This window comes from Gallinula chloropus, assembly GCF_964237585.1.
Source record: "Gallinula chloropus genome assembly, chromosome: 14".
Classification (NCBI taxonomy): Eukaryota; Metazoa; Chordata; class Aves; order Gruiformes; family Rallidae; genus Gallinula; species Gallinula chloropus.
In genome coordinates, this window is record NC_140099.1 from 7,642,152 (window position 1) to 7,666,198 (window position 24,047).

General features: G+C 44.5%; 1 protein-coding gene across 1 annotated transcript in view; it reads right to left on the reverse strand.

The window, feature by feature from the left end:
* Positions 1-19,363: 19,363 nt before the first annotated feature.
* Positions 19,364-24,047, reverse strand: part of TDRD9 (tudor domain containing 9) — a gene marked incomplete at both ends in the record, with an annotated part of 72,682 nt that continues 67,998 nt past the window's right edge. Inside the window, 2 exons of the mRNA XM_084270704.1 lie at positions 19,364-19,459; positions 21,198-21,270. Of these exons, the coding sequence (XP_084126830.1) occupies positions 19,364-19,459; positions 21,198-21,270 (169 nt within the window). The remainder of the gene's footprint in view (positions 19,460-21,197; positions 21,271-24,047) is intronic.

Genomic DNA, 24,047 nt, shown 5'->3' on the forward strand with positions numbered 1-24,047 from the left:
ACTCCAATGCCTCAAAATAGAAGCATTAAGCTTCAAAACTAAATACAAGCTTAGGGTTTAGTGTCTAGATAATGAAAGTTGATGCATCTGGATTAAAGGGCAGTTTTGCAGGTAAAGGTAATGGGGACATGTGATGAAAAAGGTGATGGTTTAAGTATTTTACAGAAGAAGCTAGAGACATGTACCTTACAGACTCTGGAACTCAAAGGGAAGACAGGCAGATAAAGCTCTGGCAAAACCCAAACTCTAAATTGAGCCCTGTATTGGTGTCTAGCTCAGGTCCTGGTTTTGTTTTCTAAAGTCTTGTTTGGAAGGTATATAGTAGTTTCTTTTGAGGATCAGGTGCAAGATCAAGTATAAGGAGACTGAAGTTGGTTTCAAGGAAATCTGTAACTTTATTGTCATGAGATTTGTTATTACTGGCCAACTATAAAGCAAAATTCACCAAGTAACTGGCTAAAAAACAATAAGCCAGCAACTGTGGACAGTGCTGAGAAGCAGAGTCTGCGTGAGCTCCGAAGGAGCTGCAGAGCAAGTACCTTGAGGCAAAACATGTAGCTTAAGTGCCTGAGTTACTCAGTAAACCAAGGGAAAAACATGCTTCCTGTATGAAAGTGGCAGTGTTTTTTGGCTCCAGGTCATATGAACCTAATTTGTACCTTGTGCTGCAACTTTTAAATAAAATTTAACTAATTTTCAAGGTAAAAATATATTATTATGAGACAGTACAAGCAATTTCTTCCTCTTCCAATTTCTATGACTTACTGTTCCAAACAGACACAAATTATATAAAATACATCCGAATTGTCAATCTCTCTCTTCTATACTGGATGGCCCAAAACTTGATAGAGAATTCCAGATATGGTCTCCCAAGTGCCAAATAGAGGGAAGTAATAATTTGCCTTGATCTGCTGGCTCTGTCTCGCTAACGCAGCCCAGCCTGTTAGCTTTCTGCTAGCTTTCCTCGCTGCCAGGGCCCTTTGCTGATTCATGACTTGTCCATAGGACCTCCAAGCCCTTTTTGCACAGCTGCTATAAATCTGTCTGCATCCTGTACTGATTCATGCAGTAATTCTCTCTCAGCTGCAGGACTGTGCATTTGGCTTGCTGAATTCTATGATGTGCCCTCCAGCCTGTTGAGGTCCTGCCTTGCATTTTGGGTTGGACTGTTATTCTGCTTTTAGCTTTTCCCCTAAAGATCAGCCCACTCTCCTGGGCTCCTTTGCACTTCAGGACAGCCTCCCAAGACATCTTGCCTACCAGAAGCCAAAGTCTGCTCCTCTAAAGTCACAGCCTTTAGTCTACTACATCTCTTCCTCACTTCTGTAACAGGAAGGCCTGTTTGTGAAACATGTTCTGCTTGGCTTGCACCCAGACACCATAGAACTGCTTGATTCAAAGTAGGAAATACTTTGTAACACCTGTTTGCTTTCCTTGTTTGCAGGAAGACCAAGAACTGAAGGCAACAGTGATTATAGCCAGCAACTTAGCATCAGGCTCATAGTATCATATACCTAATAAGGCTTGACTAATGTTTGATTAATGCTTAATTTTTAGTTAGTAACAGATGGATTACTTTGTGGCTGCAGCATATATCGATGCTTGTCTACTTGAGGTTCACTTGCTGTATCAGAAAAATTCCAAACATGGCAGCCCCTCTTCCCCAGTAATTACACCTGCAGCCTTTCCTCAAGTCTCCTAAATGCTGCTATCTCAGACACTGCAGCCAAGGCTGCCACTGACCATCAGTCCCTGATGAGCTCCCTCCTGAGTCTGAGTAGCAGATCCAGGAGAGTACCTCCTGCATTCAGCCTGTCCAGTACCTTTGTGAAAAAAAATACCTCGATGTCCATAAAATCTCCTGGATTCCTTGTGCCCCCTCTACATTGCTGTGTCAGATCTTGGGGTTGTGAAGTCCCCCACAAGAATCAGGACTTGCAATCATGAGACAACTTCTCCATAGTGGAAGGGGGCCTCACCTGCCTCCTATCCTTGATGAGGTGGCCAGAGTAGGCACTGATCAGGATGTTGCCATTGCAGCCCTCACTGTGATCCTGACTATGAAACTCTCTAAGTCTTAATCCACAGGACTATGTGCATCCCTTTCCATGGATGCAAAACTAGCCCCAGCACTCACCTTTGCTGTCTTTGTGAGAGATCTATGCATTGCAATACATCCTTCACCCAAACTCTCCCATTATGTCTTTAATTCCCAAATCACCACAAATCTTCGACTGCACACGGATACATAGTTTGTCCTGTTCATTTCCCAAACTGCACATGTTAGAATACAGGTTCTTGAGGCAGAACCCTTGGTTGTCCAGCTCCCCTGAGTGGAAGAGAAGCTTCCCTGTTGCTCTGTTTGGTGTATGGTTCCATCTGTGTTCAACAGCATCTATCTCATGAAAAGGGCTATTCATGTCTCTGGATTGGTGAAACAAGTACCTTGTATTCTGAGTCACTGCTGGGGCTCAGTCTCTCTATCTTTTTCTTCATTTTACAGCTGAGCTTTCCCCTCAGCTCTCTCTCCCTATTTATTCCCATTTTGTCCCGTAAGTCATGGTTCCCTTGGGAGTAGTGCTTGGCTAAGAATGTTTGGAACCTCCCACGTTACACCAGTCTCTTCATTCACATCCTACATCACTTCCCATGCAGCTGTCCAGACAGCCAAACACTGAATGGCAATCAAAATCAATGAGGGTTAAAAAATACTCCTGAGGAAAAAAACGTTGAAGTGCAGAGTGTTTTCAACCTGGGCTAATTTTCTGATCCAGCTTTGTGTAAAGGCCCACTAATTATCATATTGGACAATGAAAAATGGCAAAAATAGAGAAGGAAGCAAAAGGCTGAGGGTGGAAACCAACTCCTGTGCTGAGCAAGATGCCTACAGAACTGTGTGGCCTCAAACACAAACCCTGTGAGGAACCCAACTGGAAGAAAAGGAAGGTATTCTGGAAGTTATAAATGATTTTTTCCTCCTTCCTCATACCCTATAGCAGAATAAAGCTGTTCCACCTCACTTTAATAAAGAAAAATCTTGTAATTTTTCAATATTCACTCACCAGTGTCAGTGCAGAAAAGAAACTGCCCAGCTAGCAGTTTTATGCCAGTTTTTATATAAACTGTAGGCTACTGAGCAGAAGAAAGCCATGTCTGAAGGCAGAAATGAACTAGGTAGTAACTCCAGCTGCTGTTGTTGAACTCTGTATGGACACATCCACTGCAAAACAAACATTTTGGTTCAGCTGCAGGAAACTATTTTTTCCCAATGAATCAGAAATGTGCAGCTAATTGCTATTGTGTATTGTAGTCACAAAGAAACACATTCCATTGATTTCTCACCCAGATCTCAAACTGGTTTTAGCTGTTGTACTTTTTCACTTTGCAGTGCTACCCCAAGTGAAACAAAAACCTGAAAATCACATGAAAAGAATCATTAGTGTTAAACTCTATGGAAGGATCACTTAAGCTTCTGTGGGGCTTCTTCCAGAAAGAACTTAGAACTTTGTGGTGAGTATGGTTTTGCCTGTCCAGTAGACAATGGGATCTAAACCAAAAGGAACTACAAAATTGTCAACAGTTAACTTTTAATTGTCTCCTAACAGCTTCTCTCACATCTCTGATCAGAGACTCAATCCAAAAAATGTAAAGCTCTGATTTAGAGGGGAGGAAGACAACTTATCTTGATATTAACAGAAAAAAGTTCTCTTTCAGTGGGATTACTGGACTTGGTTAGATTTTCAAAACTTTGTTGAATACAATGATCAGCTTTTGAAAACATTGCTGGCCAAAAAAAAAAGGGTGACTTTTCAATTTAAAAAAATCTTCAGCATTTTTAACTTACAGTTGTCTTTTCCATAAACACATATATTTTGTTCAAAAAAAAAAAAATCAATGTTTTATGCTCTTAACTGCATACATTGGACAATCACTACTTACATTGGAATACAGAATTCTGCATGACAGCACTTGATTAGAGCTGTCATCTCAAGTGAATTGCAAAATTGACTCCTTGCACAAACAGACAGAAGACCAAGTGATACCAATTCAAGAGAACACAGGAATAGCACTTAAATGGAAAAAGAAACATAATGGGGAAGCTCAGAGACTTGCCACACCTTTATTTCTCTGAAATGATGCTACGGGAAACAGAATGTTACTTAAGAGGGTGGAGAACTCAAGTTTAGAACTTCATTTCCAAGATGACCTTAGTCAGACATTTCCTAGAGCTCCAGAAAAGTCCTGGCTGGCTGTCTTTGAACCTAAGCCTGGACAAAACCAAGGTAGCTCTAAAAACTCACTTGGCAAGGCCACGTCTAAATAGTGATTTTCTTAAAGCAGAGAAGAACGATGGCTTTGGGTGACTGAATGGACATGAGTTCTGGATCTGTTATGAGTTTGAAGCAGGGAAGTTTGGAGTCAGAATAGCAAAGTGGTATTTACTACAGAAAAGTGGCATTTAATGTCCCGTATCTAATAGCACTTGTACATGAGCAGGAATACAATGTCACTCTGGTTGGAAGGAGTTATTGCCATCACAGCCAGTCTCTGCCATTACAGCAATTACTTCCTAATCTGTCCATCAGTACATACCTCATACTTTTGAAGTGTTATAAAGAGTAATGCTAGTAACCCTGTCCCTTTGTGCTTGACTGACTGCACCCATTTACTTTATATCGGCCTGTGAGCAGCCATCAGATATTAATGACTTTCAGTTACCATTTTGAAGCAGACAAAGTAGGAATAATCTGTCCTCCTGTTATTCTCCTGAACTATCATGATTCCTGAGGTCTTTGCTGGTGTGCAGCTGCTACATTTCCCCTTAATCAACAGAGTGCCTTTGTGTTATAGGTGGAAAGATCAATTGTCAGGACTGAGGTGATAGGAATCATCTTAATGCCGTGTTTTGTGAAAGACACTTAAAGCTAGTCAGGTATGGAGCAACAGTTTAGGCCGAAGAGAGATGTGGTGCTACTCCACTGAGAAATGCAGTCCAGCTAACTTTTAAAAAGCAAAATTTGGGTTGGTTAGTTGGTTTGGTTTTTTCCTTTACAAGACTGCAGAAGGATAAATTGACAAGATGTAGGTTTCAGTTTCAGCTTGTGACAGAGCACTGGTTTGTAGAGAATGAAGAGGGTGGTGGGTCTCCGCCCTGCGGAGAGACCTGCGAGGCGGTGGCGGGAGCTCGGTGGCCGCGGGAGGCCGTAGGGTACAGCCGGGGAGCCGCAGGCCCCCTCGTCCGGGGGAGGTGACGGGCCAAGCCGAGCCCCGGCCCCGCCGCCAGCCGGCGGCACCACCCCTTGTACTTTGCGCCTCTGCGGCCGCGGGGCAGCACCAGCCCCCGGGGGGAAACGTCAAGGTCCTTCACGGTTGAAGGCGAAGCAAAGAGCAGCCGCGCGTTTTAGGCCCGGAGAGGAGGCGGGAAACGGGGCTCGGGGTCACCTGGAGAGAGGACTTGGGTCTCCCCTTCTTTTTTTCGAGAAAGCTCGTGGGGAAGAAGATGGGAACTTCCTCTGCTTCCCTGGCCTCTGAGGTGACTGGTTCCTACTTGCCGTCTCCAAACGCAGGCAGCACGCTGTGAGCAGTCACTGCTGCCCTCCACTTCACCTTCCTAATCTGGACCCTCAGTTTTCGTCCAACTTCTCTCATGAGAGAGGAAAGAGCTTCTACCCTCAGGCTGCGAATTGAGCCCTGAGACAAATGGGGACAGTCTGCCTGATAACATCTGTAATATGGAACACAAATGTTGTGTTGGAAAGGTCTCCTTGGGCAAAGATGAGACCTGTGGAGTAAGAAACAGCAGTCTGCAAAACCACATCTTATCCAGACTGGTCTCTTGGTTAAATCAATCATCCATATACAGTCCTCTTGTGAGGCCCATATGGTAGTGTTGGCCCACTAACTCCTCCATTTGAACTCTTCTGTCCCTTTGAAGACATTCACCCTCAAGTACTGGTACTTCTTGGAAACCTGTGACCACAAGATTATTCTTGATACAATCAGATACGACATGCAATGGGGAAAGATAACTTCTCTTTCTCAACAGTCTTGCCAAAAGTGCTCAGGAAAAAAAAACAAGTTAACGGTCAACAGAGATGCCCAGTGTGCATATGACAAGGCCACCTCTAACCACGTAGCTGAGACCTCTGAAAAAAGAAATGAGAATGAAGAGGAGGGAAAAGCTTAAGTACTTCAGTCTCAGAAGCTCTGAATATTTGTCAACTTTATCCGAATGATAATCCCAGCTGTTGTTGGCTGTATCTGCAAAAAGCTGATTATTGTCAGGAGCTGAATACCACAATCCCAAAACAGACTTTTCCCATGCAGTAGCAATACTTTAAAGTCTTTCCTGATGTAGAGAAGAACACGAGGAAACAGGTGTAAGAAACAAACAGTGACAAGGTATACACCTCATTTCAGAGCTCCATGAGAAACGGCAGCCCTGGTGATGGTAATGATGTAGTAGAATTGCTAGTGTCATCCAAATAGATGGAGTCATGTAAAATTTATAAGGCTATGGAAAAGTGATGTCTTCTGGTCTTAATGCTACTAGCAGTTCCTCCAGTCCTTAGCTTAGTGCCAGCAAAGCCAAACTGGTGAGAAAATGGCTGTTATTTGTAACAAATATTGTAACAGTTTTCCTAACCTTTCCGACATCCAAGCCCTTCTTCAACTCCAATGCCTCAAAATAGAAGCATTAAGCTTCAAAACTAAATACAAGCTTAGGGTTTAGTGTCTAGATAATGAAAGTTGATGCATCTGGATTAAAGGGCAGTTTTGCAGGTAAAGGTAATGGGGACATGTGATGAAAAAGGTGATGGTTTAAGTATTTTACAGAAGAAGCTAGAGACATGTACCTTACAGACTCTGGAACTCAAAGGGAAGACAGGCAGATAAAGCTCTGGCAAAACCCAAACTCTAAATTGAGCCCTGTATTGGTGTCTAGCTCAGGTCCTGGTTTTGTTTTCTAAAGTCTTGTTTGGAAGGTATATAGTAGTTTCTTTTGAGGATCAGGTGCAAGATCAAGTATAAGGAGACTGAAGTTGGTTTCAAGGAAATCTGTAACTGGTTTGTAGAGAATGAAGAGGGTGGTGGGTCAGTGGTGCTCTGAACTTCAGGTATAGTAGTTTCATATATGGCATGTGTGTTGTGTGGCCAATTTAAAAGATCAGCTCTAAAAAAATAGACTTTTTGACTGAGTCAATGCACACACATTGCTAAAACTTTTAATAATCTAACTCCAAGAACCTTTTTACCCCTGATGTAATTCCTTTGTGGTGATGTCTGTCATTGCTAAGACAACTTGGCTATTCATTTTGCCTTTGCAGCAAGGTCAGTCCATACCAGTGGCACTCTCTTCCTGTCTTCCCTTTTTCATTAATGAAGCCTAGGCTTACAAACTCATTAACTGCCTTTCTTAAAATGGCCATTTTCACCTGCTGGCACCTGTTATCCTTTGTGAAGTCTACATCACTCCTTCATGAGGATGGTAATTTTATGCCAGCTTCTAGATGAAACTCACACTGAAGGATGCAAAGTGCTGCCATACTGTAAGTTATGTAGCACAATCTCTGTGGCAGCTACTAGAAGATTTAAAATTATCTCATTTAGCAATTTTATTCTCTTCTCCAAACTTGTTTCTCACAGCTGCTTTACTAAGTTACAGGGCTGGCCAGTTGTTGCAGTGTGTGAATAAAACAACTGATAAAACACTTCCTTGGTTGTCTCTATGGACCACTAGTTCCTTTAGCTTTGTATCCAGGCACTCTAATCCAAGCAGAGTTATGCAGGCTGCATCCCAGGAAAGACTGCTGTGGGCAAGACAATAAAACAGGCCTTAGTAAAGGGCTGGGAGTAGTAAATATTTTAGGGTGTTGTGTCAGCATTAGATGATTTTACCCTTTTCAAGAGTGGTCTGCTATATTCACCTAGCTTGCTGAGAACCACAAAATCAAAAAGTTAGGTGGGAATCAGCTGGTTAAGGGCCTGGCTCTGGCTCTGAGATTGCTTTACTAGTGCCTTGTGCTTTCTGCAAAATTTGTATCATTCTTATTTAAACCATAGGGTTTTGGTTGGGTTTGTTTTCTGTTATAAAGGAATATATTTTCTCTGTGGAAGTGTTGCTCAGCATCCCAGCGATGGTTGGAGAGTTCTGAGACAGACCTTTCAGGTGAGGTACAAACAAAGGGAGTGTACGAGCAAGCAAATAATTGTATTCCTTGAATTTTGGGGGGGGTTGCATCAAGGATTTCCCTGTTAAGAAATCTACATACAAAGCCAAAACAAACAAGAAAAACCTTCACTAGAACTCAGTCTCAGGTGGGAAGGAAATTTAGTGTCAAAAAATCTATCACCCTGAATAATTCTTTTAATTTTTATCTACTGTGATATTATTGGAGTTGTTGTCAAGTGAACAACTACTCCCCTAATCAGAGGGCTGACAGACAATGGCCTGATGTTTAACTCTGAGTTATTAATCCAGCTACATACACCTCAGTTTCTTCAATGATAGAATGAGGGTAATAATGAAAACTATCACAGGACAATATAAAAATAAATACATAGATAGATGTTTTGGCAGTGAGAAATAATGTGTGAGGATATTCAAACAGCTCAATTGTAAGGCAGCATAATAAAGATGATTCATGTGCCAAGTATGTTCATTACAGATACTGAAAAATATGGTGTGAACCAGAAAAAAGAACAACTGTAAGCTCCATGCAGGGAATTCATATCCTGTGCATTAATTGTATTGGAGAGGGATAGGAGTACAGATGCAAGCCAGAAGGATGTGTGTCTGCTCTTGTCTCAGCACACCACAGGTAGACTCCCTTTACGTTGAGCAGACAACTTGTGCATGTCAAGATGGGGGGAATCACCTACACCCAGGAAGGGGGATTTTCAATCGTGCAGCAGGGGGGTGAAGACACTTGGTAGTTTTTGACTGCAGAAGGGTGCTGCTGACAGGAAAAATCATGGAAAATGAAGCAAGAGGCAAGAAAGCAGCAGAAATGGGCAACTTTCCTCCTGAGCTGGTGGCAGAAAAGGGTGAAAGGACGTTGTAGTCCCTGGGCTTTGCCACAGGGAAGCAGGACAGGTGTTACAGCAGCCCTTAGTCTACCTGTGGTGGTGGAACTGAGCCATTTGGAGTGAGTTTTGTCCTTCCCTGAGCAGACTCAGCACTGCTCACCAGGCAGGGCTTAGGAGTGTCACCCTTCCTTCCCCAGCACACGCCTCAGTGGGGAGATGGGCCAGGGCCTCCTGCCCAGAGGACGGGCACTGGCGGGAGGTCAGGCTGTGCACTGGGCAGCGGGTGCGAGCGGGGAGGTGGCGGTGAGGCTGCGTGTCCCTGTGCTGAGACTGACTGCCAAAGAAAACAGGGTGTCCCTTTCCCGCCCGGCGTGACTCTAAGAGGTGCAGGTGAGCACCTTTGTTTGCTTTAGATCGTTCCCAGCCCGGCTGTGCTGCTGTGGGCACCCGAGACACCCATCCCAAAAGCTTCCCCATGGGTTTACCAGAGCTGCTGTTGGCAGCGCAGAGTTGGCAGGGACCAGGGCAAGGAAAGCAGGCAGGAGGGGGATTTGAAGAACAAAGGGATGGAGCCTTAATCCGAGGGTGACCCTCCGGAGCACAATGAGCACAGTCACAACAGGCTCCGTCTTCCTTAACCCATGCTCAGGTGTCTCGAGTTTGTTTACACTAACCACCTCTCTGTGGCAGGACTCTGATACGCCCAGAACTTGGAGAGACAAAGGACTGTTCAAACACTCACCCAAGGGAGGGCGATGGTGCCAGTGAGAAGAGTTGTCAGGGCCTGGAACAGGCTGCCCAGGGAGGTGGTTGAGTCACCATCCCTGGAGGTGTTTAAAACCAGGGTAGATTAAGTACTTAGGGATATGGTTTAGCATGGGATGGGAACGGTTGACTAGATGATCTTAAAGGTCTTTTCCAACCTTGTGATTCTGTGAGTTGCCCTGGAGAAACAACAGAAGTGCTGCATCTTGCTAACCAAAGGGGAGACTTCCTTGGAAACTGAGATTTCTGTAGAACTTGTATAACCATAGGATAGAAAACCACCATTGTATCCTCTAGAGAGATGGAAATATGAGGCAACTAACAACTCTTTTAAAAGCAAAACTTCTTTGCTGTATCCAAGGAAATAGGATCCTTCCTAAGGACTGCAGTAAAAGCAGTGTTGTTAAATTCAAGTTCCCTTCTACCTTTCTGAGAAGGAAAACCTACTTACCAGTTTGGTAAGGTCGACAGAAATCACATGAGAGTTCCAGTTAATACACCATGCATCCTTAGCTTCTTGCACTCTTAGGGTGGTTGCTACCACCCTCAATATCGGATGTGACTAGTTGAAATTAAATCTCTTTTTCAGTTGGTTGATCTTTAGCCACTGGTACAATTCAGACCTGCATAAATAAAAGACCAGAGCTGTTTGTTGGTGGATCCCCATATTCTTGTATTTGTCCCACCCCTACTTGAATCAAGAAAATTCCTGCCTTGCATCTCTTTTTCCTGACACTGAAGGGTAGAAAACCGCGTTGCAGCCACTCCTTTGTAGTGTAGTGTACTTTCCTTTAGCTTTTAACTTACTTCATAGTAACTGTAAGAGAACAAGACAACGTGAAAGGTCATTTTTCTGTAGATGCCTGCTAGCACCAACAGCCTCTCCAGCCCAGAAGTTACTTTTCATTCCAGTTCCCTAAATCACTAATCCACAAAAATATACAGCTCATCCCCTATTTCCCTGAGAGCTACATAAAAGAGAGTAAGAGAACTGAGGACTGCATCCTCAGGAAACCTGGCAATTTTGGCTACATCTTCTACTGTCAACATTACACGCATCAAGCAGTGGCTCATGTTCTGGGACTGCAGAGATCGTCCTTCGTGTGTTTAAAGATACCATAAAGAATAAAATTTCAGATTTTTTTTTTTTCCTATTGTAAGCTATAGCCCTTTTACTACTGCTTCTCACAGCAGGTAATATGGCCCTAAATTATACTCTCCCTGTTTCAGAACAGCTTGCAGCAGCTTTTATTTACTTCAGACAAAACCTACTTCAGACAATATTAAAACTAGTCATTGAGATCATTCTGAACTGAGAAAACTTTTATCAAAAGCCAGCCAGCTAAAGTCATCTGACTGTACATCCATACTCAGCATGAGTAAATGCAAGAATTACATAACACTGTGCTAGAAGGTCTAAATTAAATAGAACTGGGTTTATAGTTCCTGAGCAACCACATGAGACTATGTTGTCTTCACAGGAAAATAGAAGAAAATAGGGGCTGACTCAAAATAAATGGAAGAACAATACCTTGAAATGCAGCAGTGATAAAACTAAAGGCAAAACCTTACAGTTTAATATGAAGTAACAGCCACAGCATCAGGAAGGGTTTGAGTTGAACTGGCTACTTTGCATGTACACATAGAGGAAGCAGGCAAGAAGTCCTATCCATTTTGATTCTAGTCCAAGGTAGGAAGGTTCCCAACATGCCATTACAAACCATCCACCTCTGGAAGCATTTCGATATCCTTCACATACTCAGCTGAAAGCTCCATTTAGCAGGTGTGAAAACCTCACTTCCAGGAGCACTCACTTCTCTGGGAGCACACCAGTGCTGCAGCCCGTGCTGCCCTGCGTAGGATTCTCACTGGCATCCTACAGTGGGGTCTCTACTCATGCATTAGCTTCAGGAGCTGTTCTAACTTTAGGATTTGCTGTCAGCAGCAGTCGCTTTGGTTTTCCCCAGTGTATTTCCTACCACCATCCACTTCATAAAATCCAAGAAAGATCTGCTCTTTAGAGAACATGTAAAATCCTTAGTGTTGAAGTGTGCCTGTGCAGTGCCCAGCGTAGCCAGTGATGGGTTGGACAAGTCTGTTTGCGCATGACTGCTGGCCAGACTGAGCAAAACTAATTCAAGAGGGAGATAACATTCCAAACTTGAGAGCACAGAGGAACTCCCTACAGCTATTCTCTGTGATCCTCTGAAACATGTGCTGTGGAAGTTACTGTCCGTATCAAGGATTCCAATCAAACCTTACCTACTTTCCCATCTTAAATGGGGCCTTTCTGTCCTTGTTCAACAGACAGAGCAGCAAAGCCCCAGAGATAGGCATGCATCCTCAGGGCTGTTCAGTTACAGATTTTGCAGTCTGGGTCTTCACTAACAGACTAAAAAATAGAAGAGCTCCATGAACATTGAAGCCTTGCTGATAGCTGTACCAGTCCTTTCTTAAACACAGGTATCCAGGGAGAAAGTGACCCCTGGGTGTTTTATTCTCTGGGAAGAATATAAAATAAGAGAAGTGAAGGATTTGCAGATCCTCTACAGAGTACGTGATGACCAAATACAGGAATGCAAAAGAAAACCCTAACTGGACTGTGTCTGTGGAACACATGGGGCTCATCGTTCTGACCAGCAAGGAAAGAGGAGAGAAGTTTCATGAGCTTTGCACGTAAGAGACATGAACTCATCCATCCACGAGAGAAGATGTTTTGATTTCACTTTTGGTAGGAGGAAGCAGGCTCTACGCCTTTTGGAAGGTAGTTACCTATATTTAGAGCACACTTTTTACCTCCCTCCTGCCCCTGAACAAAGTGACATCCCACTGCACTGCTCTCTTTCCCCAGGTGACCACTGGGAGGGAGGGACTTGCTTGGGAGAAGGAGTGAAGGCCATAACCCTTCAGGAGGACACATCACAACCTGCCTGCTGGCTCACCACCCCGATGGAGAGCCCCACAGTGAGCACCAGCACCTAAACTCCACTCCCTGCCCCTTTGGAAAAGGCCCCAGGCCGCCCCACTGGCTCAAGAGAATGCCAAGAAACAGCTGCCAGGACCTCCCCAGCACAGGGATGTGAATTCACCAGGGAGGGAAAATGCTGCCGAATGAGGTGGGTGTCCTGGTGATGGAGGATGCAGAGAAGGCAGAGTTACTGAAAGCCACCTTTGCTTCAATCTTTACTGCTAAGGCCAGGCCTTTGGAATCCCACACCCTGGAGGTAAGAGAGAAAGTCTAGAGAAAGGAAGACCTTCCCTTGGTCAAGAAAGATCAGATTAGAGATCATTTAGGGAAACTTGACACCTGCAAATCCATAGAACCTGATGGGATTCATCCATGAGTGCTCAGGGAGCTGGGAGATGTTAAACCACCCCCTCATAATCTTTGAAAGGTTGTGGAGGAGAGGGGTCTGAGGACTGGAGGAAAACCAGTGTTGTTCTGGTCTTCATAAAAGGCAAGAAGGGCCCAGGAAACTACAGGCCCAGTCAGCCTCACCTCCATCCCTGGAAAGGTGATGGAACAGCTAATTCTGGGAATCATCTCTGACACCTGTGGAGGAAAGTAAAGTTCTGGGAAGGGGTCAACATGGATTCACCAAGGGGAAATCATGCTTGACCAACCTGACAGCCTTCCAATGTGGAATGAGTGCCTGGGTGGGTGAGGGGAGAGCAGTGGATGTTCACCTCAACTTCAGCAAGGTTTTGACACCATCTTCTATCAAATCTTCATAGCCAAGCTTAGGAGGTGGACAGTGAGGAGGATTGAGAACTGGCTGAATGGCAGGGCTCAGGGGGTTGTCCTAAGTGGTGCAGGGTCTAGGTGGAGGCCTGTGGGTAGTGGTGTGCCTCAGGGGTCATCTGTGAGATGATGAAGGGATAGAGTGTATCCTTAGGAAGCTGCTGATGATACAAAGCTGGGGGGAGTGGCTGTTAGCTGGAGCCCTGGAAAATCTCACTATTGCTTGCATTCTATACCAAGGTTATACAAGTTCTGCAGAAATCTCAGTTTCCAAGGAAGTCTCCACTTTGGTTAGCAAGATGCAGCACTTCTGTTGTTTCTCCAGGGCAACTCACAGAATCACAAGGTTGGAAAAGACCTTTAAGATCATCTAGTCAAACGTTCCCATCCCATGCTAAACCATATCCCTAAGTACTTAATCTACCCTGGTTTTAAACACCTCCAGGGATGGTGACTCAACCACCTCCCTGGGCAGCCTGTTCCAGGCCCTGACAACTCTTCTCACTGGCACCATCGCCCTCCCTTGGGTGAGTGTTTGAACAGTCCTTTGTCTCTCCAAGTTCTGGGTGTATCAGAGTCCTGCCACAGAGAGGTGGTTAGTGTAAACAAACTCGAGACACCTGAGCACGGGTTAAGGAAGACGGAGCCTGTTGTGACTGTGCTCATTGTGCTCCAGAGGGTCAGCCTCGGATTAAGGCTCCATCCCTTTGTTCTTCAAATCCCCCTCCTGCCTGCTTTCCTTGCCCTGGTCCCTGCCAACTCTGCGCTGCCAACAGCAGCTCTGGTAAACCCATGGGGAAGCTTTTGGGATGGGTGTCTCGGGTGCCCACAGCAGCACAGCCGGGCTGGGAACGATCTAAAGCAAACAAAGGTGCTCACCTGCACCTCTTAGAGTCACGCCGGGCGGGAAAGGGACACCCTGTTTTCTTTGGCAGTCAGTCCCAGCACAGGGACACGCAGCCTCACCGCCACCTCCCCGCTCGCACCCGCTGCCCAGCGCACAGCCTGACCTCCCGCCAGTGCCCGTCCTCTGGGCAGGAGGCCCTGGCCCATCTGCCCACTGAGGCGTGTGCTGGAGAAGGAAGGGTGACACTCCTAAGCCCTGCCTGGTGAGCAGTGCTGAGTCTGCTCAGGGAAGGACAAAACTCACTCCAAATGGCTCAGTTCCACCACCACAGGTAGACTAAGGGCTGCTTTAATGCCTGTCCTGCTTCCCTGTGGCAAAGCCCAGGGACTAAAACGTCCTTTCACCCTTTTCTGCCACCAGCTCAGGAGGAAAGTTGCCCATTTCTGCTGCTTTCTTGCCTCTTGCTTCATTTTCCACGTTTTTTCCTGTCAGCAGCACGCTTCTGCAGTCAAAAACTTTCAAGTGTCTTCACCCCCCTGCTGCACGATTGAAAATCCCCCTTCCTGGGTGTAGGTGATTCCCCCCATCTTGACATGCACAAGTTGTCTGCTCAACGTAAAGGGAGTCTACTTATGCTTTTGGAAAAGCCTCTTTATCACAACATAACAAAAGGGCAGCGGTTTTAAGGACCTCCAACCTCCCACGTGGTCATCTGCTCTGACCCTTTTGATGCCCAGGACTATGTCCAGATGGGTTTTGGTTTATCTCCAGAAATGGAGCCTCTGCAACTTCTCTTGGCAACCTCTGTCACTGCTCAGTCACCATCACAGTGAAAAAGTTTTTCCTCATGTTCACAGGGCAGGTCCTGTGTTTCCATTCCTTCCCATTGCCTCTTGCCCTTGAACCGGTCACCACTGAGAAAAGCCTGGCTCCTTCTGCACGTGTTTCACATGCATTACCATTCCCCAAGGCTTCTCTTCAGGATGAAGAGTCCCAGCTCTTGCAGTCTGTCCTCATAGAAGAGATGTTCCAGTCCTTAATCCAGTGGCCCTTCACTGGACACTGTCCAGTCGTTCCATCTCATACCTTTTCAGAGTTTACAGCTGAGTACTAACAGAACAGATGGTGTTTAGCAGAACATCTTCTAAGCCTGTCCAGCACAAGCCCAGATGACACAGAAGTCTTGAGCAGTTCGAGTAGGACTGGTAACTCCTACCACTGATCCAGGCTACGTGCTGGTTGGTGTCAACAGCTGAGCCTTCCTCACAAATGCCCACGGATGGTTTGAGGTTTTCTCTGTACATAACCTGTAACACTGAGATCAGAAAAGATCTTGCTTTTGTGTCCTTCCAGCCCCTTCTCAGGACACATCTTTCTGGAAATCACTTTACAGCATTTAGGGATACCGGAAAAATACAGAGTGATAAAGGATGATTAACATACTTACTTTGATAAATAAGATTACTGATGCTGAATGCAATCAGCTAGTGTGAGCTGACCCCCTGCTGTGTGCTCGTAACAGCAAGAGATCACCAACATATTTTCTATGGAGGGATCATAATTTTCTCACTGTCTCTTGCGGCAAGAACAGACATCAAACTAAGGCTAAAATTGTTCCAGGCCAACAAATCCCCCATCACTCTGTCATGACACCCTCACAGAAAGAAACCAATAAACTCTCTCAGATCCAGTGTATTTATCACTCTGATTTGAGGTTCTGAAATTCTCTCCAGAGTCACAGGTTTCACATAGGGCACCTTGAACTGTAGTTCCAAAAGGCATTTCACATGCTCCAGTGTTTTTTAACTCTCCTTTTTTGTTGTTATTTAGTGATCTGAAGACTGAATAGGCTAAAGCCTTCTGTGAATCTCATTTATTTGTTCCAATCCAGATGTCATCAGTGTTAACCAGCATTAAGTACAAATCTAGGAAACATGCAAGATCTCATTGCAAACTACAAGAGCATCTGGGGTATTTACCAAACTGATTATCAGCTCAATTTATTCATATTTAATTTGTTTTCAGATACTAATTTAGAGAAGAAACAGGAAGTCCTTGACGCCATTGTGACTAGGTTTTAGGATGAGTCACATCCAGCTACGGAGGTGCATACACCTTGTGTTCCAGCTGGAATCTTTTTGGCCAGGCTTGTATTTGCACCCCACACCTGCATCCTGGGCGTCCTACGCTGCCCACAGAAGACCCAAGGGCAGAGAACACCGGTTGTGTCCCCACACTCCATGTCATATTAGCAGTTACAAGGCAGCAGGAAAAAGCAAGACAAGAAATGTAGACCCCACACCCTGAACAGCTCTCATTAGCATAGATTTAGTTAAATGACATCTCACCCTCGCAGTGGGCATCCACACTAGTGGAACTGCTAATAGTAATTCTACTATCACTGACTCCACAATGGTTCAATCACAGCTGGAACTGTTAGTCTGACTGTTAGAGCATCCTTATGAACTCAAGACTCTCCCTCCACCCCTGTATCTGCCAAAAGGCAGCACTTGTGAAAGGATTAAAACCAGCATTCTTTTGGTGTATCTTCTCAGGTTCTGGATTAGTAGGGTGGGGAGTTTTGAGATCTTCAAATTTAACAGCTATTGAAGGATCTGCCTTCCCTGGAAATCCCATCCCTGTTTGCAGTTGTTTATAGATTTGGTTTCTAGCACAGCCCGTGGCAATAAATTCCAAAATTAATTATGTGCAATGGGAAAATCCTTTTGATTTAAAACTGGTACCTGATTTCATTGTAGGTGGAGGGGAAGTTACCAGTAACTTTAGAAGCACCTTCAGTACAGTCTGTCACTTTATCATTACTGTTGAAGGCATTCAAGAGGGCTGATCTTACCATTTATGGATTTAAATATTCAACTCCCTGATGGATGATCCCCAATAAACTGTGGTAGTAAGTGAGCTCTCGTTCTGCTGGGTGTTGGTGAGCACCTGGAGATAAAGGGAACCTTGGCAAGCAGTGAAGGCTTTTTTCTGACAGCCGTAACCCCTGGAAGGAACACAGCTGACTGGGATGGGGTCTGTAGCCATACAAAGACATAACTAGCTCCAACTCTTCTTTCTCCAGTGCTGTGTACCATTAGCCTTCAGGGGAGAAATCCTGAAGCTGTTTACCTGAAACTTAAGGGACTTTGCAGTGCTGCTGAAACCTAAATCAAACAATAAAGTACAACTGCAGCTTTTTTAATTTTAGTACTTCATTTCCAGCTGGCAATAAAGGACATTTCCCAGCAAGGCTAATTCATAAGATGTTCTGGTGCCCCCAGGAATAATCTGTCACATATAATGTCTGCAGGCTGCTGCATACCCAGGGGAAAATTGGGAGCTCTCAGAAGTCTGACAGTTCTCCTTTCTCACTTGGCCAGTAGCAGGCTATGGGTTACTGGGCTGTGGTGGGGTCAGCATTACCTACTTCCTCTTGTCATGAGGATGAGAGTAGAAGCATGTTGACTTCATCAGAGCGTGAGCCATTCGAGTATCTCCTCTGGACAGCAAGCTTTGCCACAGGATGCAGCAGACCTCCCAGGCAGCAGGCAGCACGTCAGCAACCCTCACCAGATGGCAGCACGTGCACACAAACACACCAGGACACACCAGCTAGAAAGTTTAAAAAAAAACCCACAACAAAAACACACAAACCAAAAAAGCCCCAACCAAACACTATGGAAAATACACTCTGCTCCTCTGACTCAATTTCAGTGCTGCTTATGAGCAGTCATGGGTAAGTTAGACTGTTTAGGAGATGCCTTTTGGTTTTAGCAAGTCACCATTTCCTACAGCAATCCCCATCAGTAACAGGCAAAGATTTGGCGTTCTGCCTGTCATCTGCCCCCAAAGCTGTTTCGCTGCAACACTCAGTCTGCACACTCAGCTGAGAAATACTGTTGTCTCAGCTGCTTGAGATGCAGTTTGCCTATTAAGCCTATCTCACTACAGAGAGTGTGATGGTTTACAATTCACAAGGATTAGGAAAAAAGGGTCTGAGGAAGTACTGCTTATAATAAGCCACCAAAATTGCTTATTATCCAGTTGTCCATCTGCTTAAGTACAGTTTAAAATAATTGCTTAGTTTAAACATCCCCATATTTTCCCCAAATTGGCCACTTTTTAATGGCTGCAAGTGAATCTGTTCTTCAGACAGGGTATTACATGATCTTCAAATCACTGAGTGAACAGTGAAAAGATTAGTATTTTTCCTTATACTGTTTTTGTATTCATGTTTCATGAATGCAATCACACAGCACTAATAACTACATTTAGCTTTCAGTGAGCATGACCACACAACAGAAGAGACAAATACATTTTATTTCACTTCTGCATTTTATTCTGAAACCACTGACCTCATTTTTTTTAAGGACTAAAGATCTCACAGGCAGAAATAACAGGAAAGGATGAAACAAAGGTGCCATAAATCAGTAATTAGAAAGCATTCTTCTGCCACACAGGAAATGAAGCCATATGGTATATTTTGCTGCATGAAAAAAATAATGAAAAAACTGTACCCAGGAAATGAAATTCAATTTTGGATCAGGACAGTTTTGATCAGTTTACTCTGGCCTCTAGTTTTGGTTAAGGAGAACCCCAAAGGTCGCTGGGGCTTTCTGAAAAACTAATGACAAAACAGGAATGTGCAGCTTTCAGTTAAAGGCAAAAAATTTCCTGCCCTGTGGCTGATGAGATTTTAGACAGAAAAGGAACAGCTAAGCCTGGGTTTGCTTTGTCTTCACATGTACCTTTCCATAAACCTGCTCAGAAGGATCCTCACAATGAGTAAATTTCTCTGCTGTAGTTCAGCAAACCTTACTTTTTAAACATTAACACATTCCAAACTGTACTTCAGTACACTTACACTAATCTTATGAACAGCCTTGCACAACAAACATCCAAGGCTTATCGAGAAGACAAAAGTAACTTTTCAACTAGTGGTAATACCTCTTCTTCCAACAGACTTCTAGGAACACTTAAGCATTTAACAGAACAAGCTTATGTGGCTGATAAAGGCCATTTCCTTCATTGTCCTGGTTTTCAGACTGCTCAATGATCAGATGAAAATCCACCTAATGGAAAGAAGCAAGGTGAGAGTCAGAACACAGCTTTAGTACTGTTTTCCTAGGTCACACAGGTAAGGAAGAGCGTTGCCAGTTTCAAACCATGCAGGCATTTCAGTTCCAGGGGGAAGATCCCAATCCAAGGCCTATACATTAACCTGTTGTAACAAGCATAACTGAGTAAGAGATTCTCATCTCAATGCCAAGGATAACTGAGTGGAACAGGAAGACACTTTGCCTCCAGGCAAGGTGTGACACCACGCTCTAACCCCGCAGCAAATGCCTACCAGAAATAGGTGCCCTAGTGCCCATTCACTGTTGTCACTCTTTTCAAGAAGGCACCCCACAACCCCTCATTTAGACGCCTCAGGGTGGGAGAGGTACAGGGAGGAGCACACTGCAACTGGTAATTCCTGGCCCCCTTTTAGTTAAGAAAATGCCCTTGTTTGTCAGGAACAGAAAGGAGTGTTGGATTGCTGACAGAGCAGGATGCCAGATCTTTCAGCTTTACAAACCCCTCCTGGATATAGAGAAAACTGCCCTGCTATCTGACCCCACTGCATTCATCCCAAACAAACCACAGCTCTGTCTGCTTAAAAAGAGCAGACACCGATAGCACAGCAACCCCCAAACTGAGATGTGCTGCATTCAGATAGACCCCAGACAAGAAAAATACCATCACGCTGTCTCTCAGGCCACAACTGCTTAATAAAAAGAATGCAAAATTTCAACTTCCAACAAATGTAAAGTTGCTTTTGCAACCTCATTCAACTTAGAAATCATAGAATGGCATGGGTTGGAAAGGACCCAAAGGATTATAGAGCTCTAATCCCCCTGCCATAGGCAGGGCCACCAACCTCCACGCCTGGAGCTACACAAGGCTGCCCAGGGCCCCATCCAACTTGGCCTTGGACACCTCCAGGGATGGGGCATCCACCACCTCTCTGAGCAGCCTGTTCCAGCCCCTCACCACTCTCCCTGTAAAAAACTTCCCCCTAATATCTAATCTAAACCTTCCTTTAGCTTTAACCCATTCCCCCTTGTCCTGCTAGTGTCTACCCTTTTAAAAAGTTGATTCCTCTCCTGTTTGTATGTTCTGGAAGGCTGCAATGAGGTGCCCCTGCAGCCTTCTCTTCTTCAGGCTGAACAAGCCCAGCTCCCCCAGCCTCTCCTTGTAGGGGAGCTGCTCCAGCCCTCTGATCATCTCTGTGGCTCCTCTGACCCCTCTCCAACAGTTCCACACCTTTCTTGTATTGGGGCCCCAGCTCTGGACACAGGACTCCAGATGGGGCCTCACTAGGGCAGAGTAGAGAGGGACAATCACCTCCCTGTTCCTGCTGCCACCCCTCTGCTGATGGAGCCCAGGATACCATTGGCCTTGCGAGCTGCAAGAGCCACTGCTGGCTCGTGTCAAGTTTCTCATCCACCAGAATGCCAGAAATCATGTGTGTTCAGTTTGAAAAGGCTAAGTATCTCTATGAACAAGGTTAAAACCAAAACACCCTCTCTACAAAATAGGGGTTCAGTACAGGTGGGTGTACACACAACAGTTCTTATGCCTTAAATCCAACTCCTCCTCATCCTTTCAGTATCTTTCAATTCAATACTTTCTAAAATTTTTCTCCCCAGGCTTCAAAAATGCATCTTTCCAAAGGAAATTCTCCCTTTGACCCCCTAATTAACTGTACCAAGGTACTCTTAATTACACTTTTTAAGGGGAAACCCCCCCAAGCCTTTATACTCTTACCTGATTCCATGCATATGGCCTCTTATACCATGTAGGAGTAATCTTATGTCGAGGTTTTGATTTGCAGATTAAACTGAAATGACATTAAAATAGACTTCATAAACACACTTATATTTGATTAATTATAAATACAAAGGAGTTTTTCTACTGGATACAACTGGGCATTTACAAGGTGTCTGTGCTGAAGGGAATTTTACATTTCCTTGTTAGTCTCATCTATTTGTTGTTGCCCTTCTAGTGTAAGTAGTCAAAATACACAGGGACCTTAACTGTAGCAAAATGTGTTTTCTTTTTAAGAAAGGGTTTTTTTTTAATTTACAAAGTACTAGAATTTGCAACTGTTATTTATTCTGTAAGCCAAATGCATGCTCATCCACTAGAAAACATATAATACAGCTATTTTTAGGGTATCTGGTTTTGCATGGCAACTCAATTGCTATAGATTGTCTGTCTGCTCCAGTTATTTCCTCAAGCTGTGCAAAGTACAACAGTAGTAGACTTTAATTAATTCTGTCTAGATGTGTTTTTCAAACACACATTTTAGTCTTAAGTAGTGGTGACATGTTGTAAATACAATTAGCTTTCAAAAAATGGAGAAAGTTATGAAAGACTGCTCAGGGTAAATTTTTACATATTCAATCCTATTAATAAAAGGTTATGGGTTGGTTTTGTTTTCTTTGAGACAACCACCAAATACAATCAGGAAAAAATACTAAAAATGAAGGAAGATTTTACACAAAAGGCATCATGACAATAACCAGACAATAAGAAACAGATTGTCTCTTTCTGCAAAGGGAGAAGACAGAGAAAAAGGTTTAGCCTCAGGGACTTTGAAAAAAGACTCCACAATAAAAATACAGAATAATTACTGAATTTGGTTTCTTGATAGGGTCACCCTGTCCGTTTGCAATGCCTGCTCTAAGCTCCTCCACCTCCAGTTTAGCTGCCTACATGCCAAGGCCCAGCTCTGCCACAGGACGTCTGTGCACCCTTGGCTAAGACCACCAAGAGCAAGCACAAAGGTAAGAAAAGCAGAAGCTCTGAGAGGGAAAGCAATATGACAAAAAGGCATAAATGCTGAGGGGAAAAAAGCCCAGAAGGCTGACAAGAATTCCTGGGCCAGGCAGTCAGCACTGGCTGAGCCGGGGAAGTCTGCAAGGCTGAGGACCTGCACCAAGGCTGCTCCTTCCCCTCCTGACTGAAAAGCCAAACCAAAAAAGGGTCCTGAAACAGTAGCAAGCATTTATGTGTCTAAACAAAATGTTGTGATGTTTCTGTGTCTTGAATTTAGCATGTAAGCACTGGTGTCCAAGTAAGAGCTCCTGTTATCACAGCGGTCACCTCCAAAGAGGTTTTGGGGTTTTGCTTCTTTCTGCCCATCCCACTTTCCTTGGCTTGTCCCTACACTTACTACCACGTGAATCACACAAGCTGTCTTCACTCAGCTTTGAAGCCTAAGCAGGTTACTACATGGCAGTGTCCAAAGGCGATGCAGACACTAACTGGCCTGAGGTACCTGGACACAAACAGGAAATTAAATATTGCATCAGCAGTATGCTGGAGAGCTGGGGTTTTACCAAGAGTTTTGCAGACGTGGAACACAAGCAGCTTGCCATCAGCCTGTACCTGTGCTCCTTGAGTTGAGAGCGCAAGCAGCATGCATCATCTCTCCGTGAAGCTGTGCCACCACTTTCTGGAGGCACAGGCAAACCAATGCAGCAGCTGTCTCCAGGCTGCCATGGCTCAGAGAACAGCAGCTGACCCACTGGTGGCACAGCGTAGTGCCCAAACCAAAACCAGCCACCTTGCTCTCTTGTCGTGTCCAACAAGTCTGCTGGTCAGCCAACTTATAATAGTTATCTCCACATCTCCTGGCAATTGTTTATCATCTTTTAATTTGATTTTCAGGTAAGGCTGACTCCACCCACACTTGTTAATTTAGTATAAAATGCATCACACTGAATTTTCTGCCAAGCTCTGGAAATAAGCAGTGTGGGCACTTGCTTTCAACTGAAGTCTTGCAATAGTTTTTTCACAGCTGGGAAAAAAAAATGATCAACTGAGCCAGTACACACACCTGAAAAGTCAGCATAAACAGCTGCTCTGATAATGGTTTTGATAACCTAGGGTAAGGACAGCTATGCTGAAAAGCTGCTGATCTTTATCAGCACCAGTTTGCTTCACTCTGGCACATACAGTTACTTGAGAACAAGGTCCCATTTCCTAGAGATGAGGCCAATACTAGAAAGCGTAACACAACTCCTAGTTTGTAGCTGAGCCAGAGCTCTTTCTGATATCAGTTCAGCACAGAGCCAGGTAAGGATGAGAAAAAGTCTACTGCTGATACACACAGAACTCAAACTCATGCTACGTGTACAAGCAAGGGAAGATTTTTCACAGCTCAGCACCAGTGGGCATCAGAAGGAGCTGTTACAGGGATACTGCATGGAACTGGCACCCCAAAACACTTGCCAGATACCACAAGCTGAAAAAAGTTCTTGAGATTGCCTGAAAAGGGGCTTCCAGAACTGCTGCTTCAGCCAGGAGAAGCAGGGAGGCTTGCTGGAAAAAAGGCAGGTGGCCACACTACAACTCCTAAATTAACTTGGGACTTCCCAGCAATTAACTTGGCCAACACCCACCCTGGTCTGTTGAGGGACTAAAGGCAGCATACACCATTCAAATTTAATGTATAGGGAGAAAGAATTCTAAATCCTTGTGCACTTCGCCACAGGTCTTCATTAGCTTTGTCCCAGGTGTACAAAGGAAAGATACAGCAGAGCAGGTACCCTGTACAACAGGTTTTACAGTCTAGGTTTTCTGACTCTCCAGTGATCAGGCTTCCCTGCC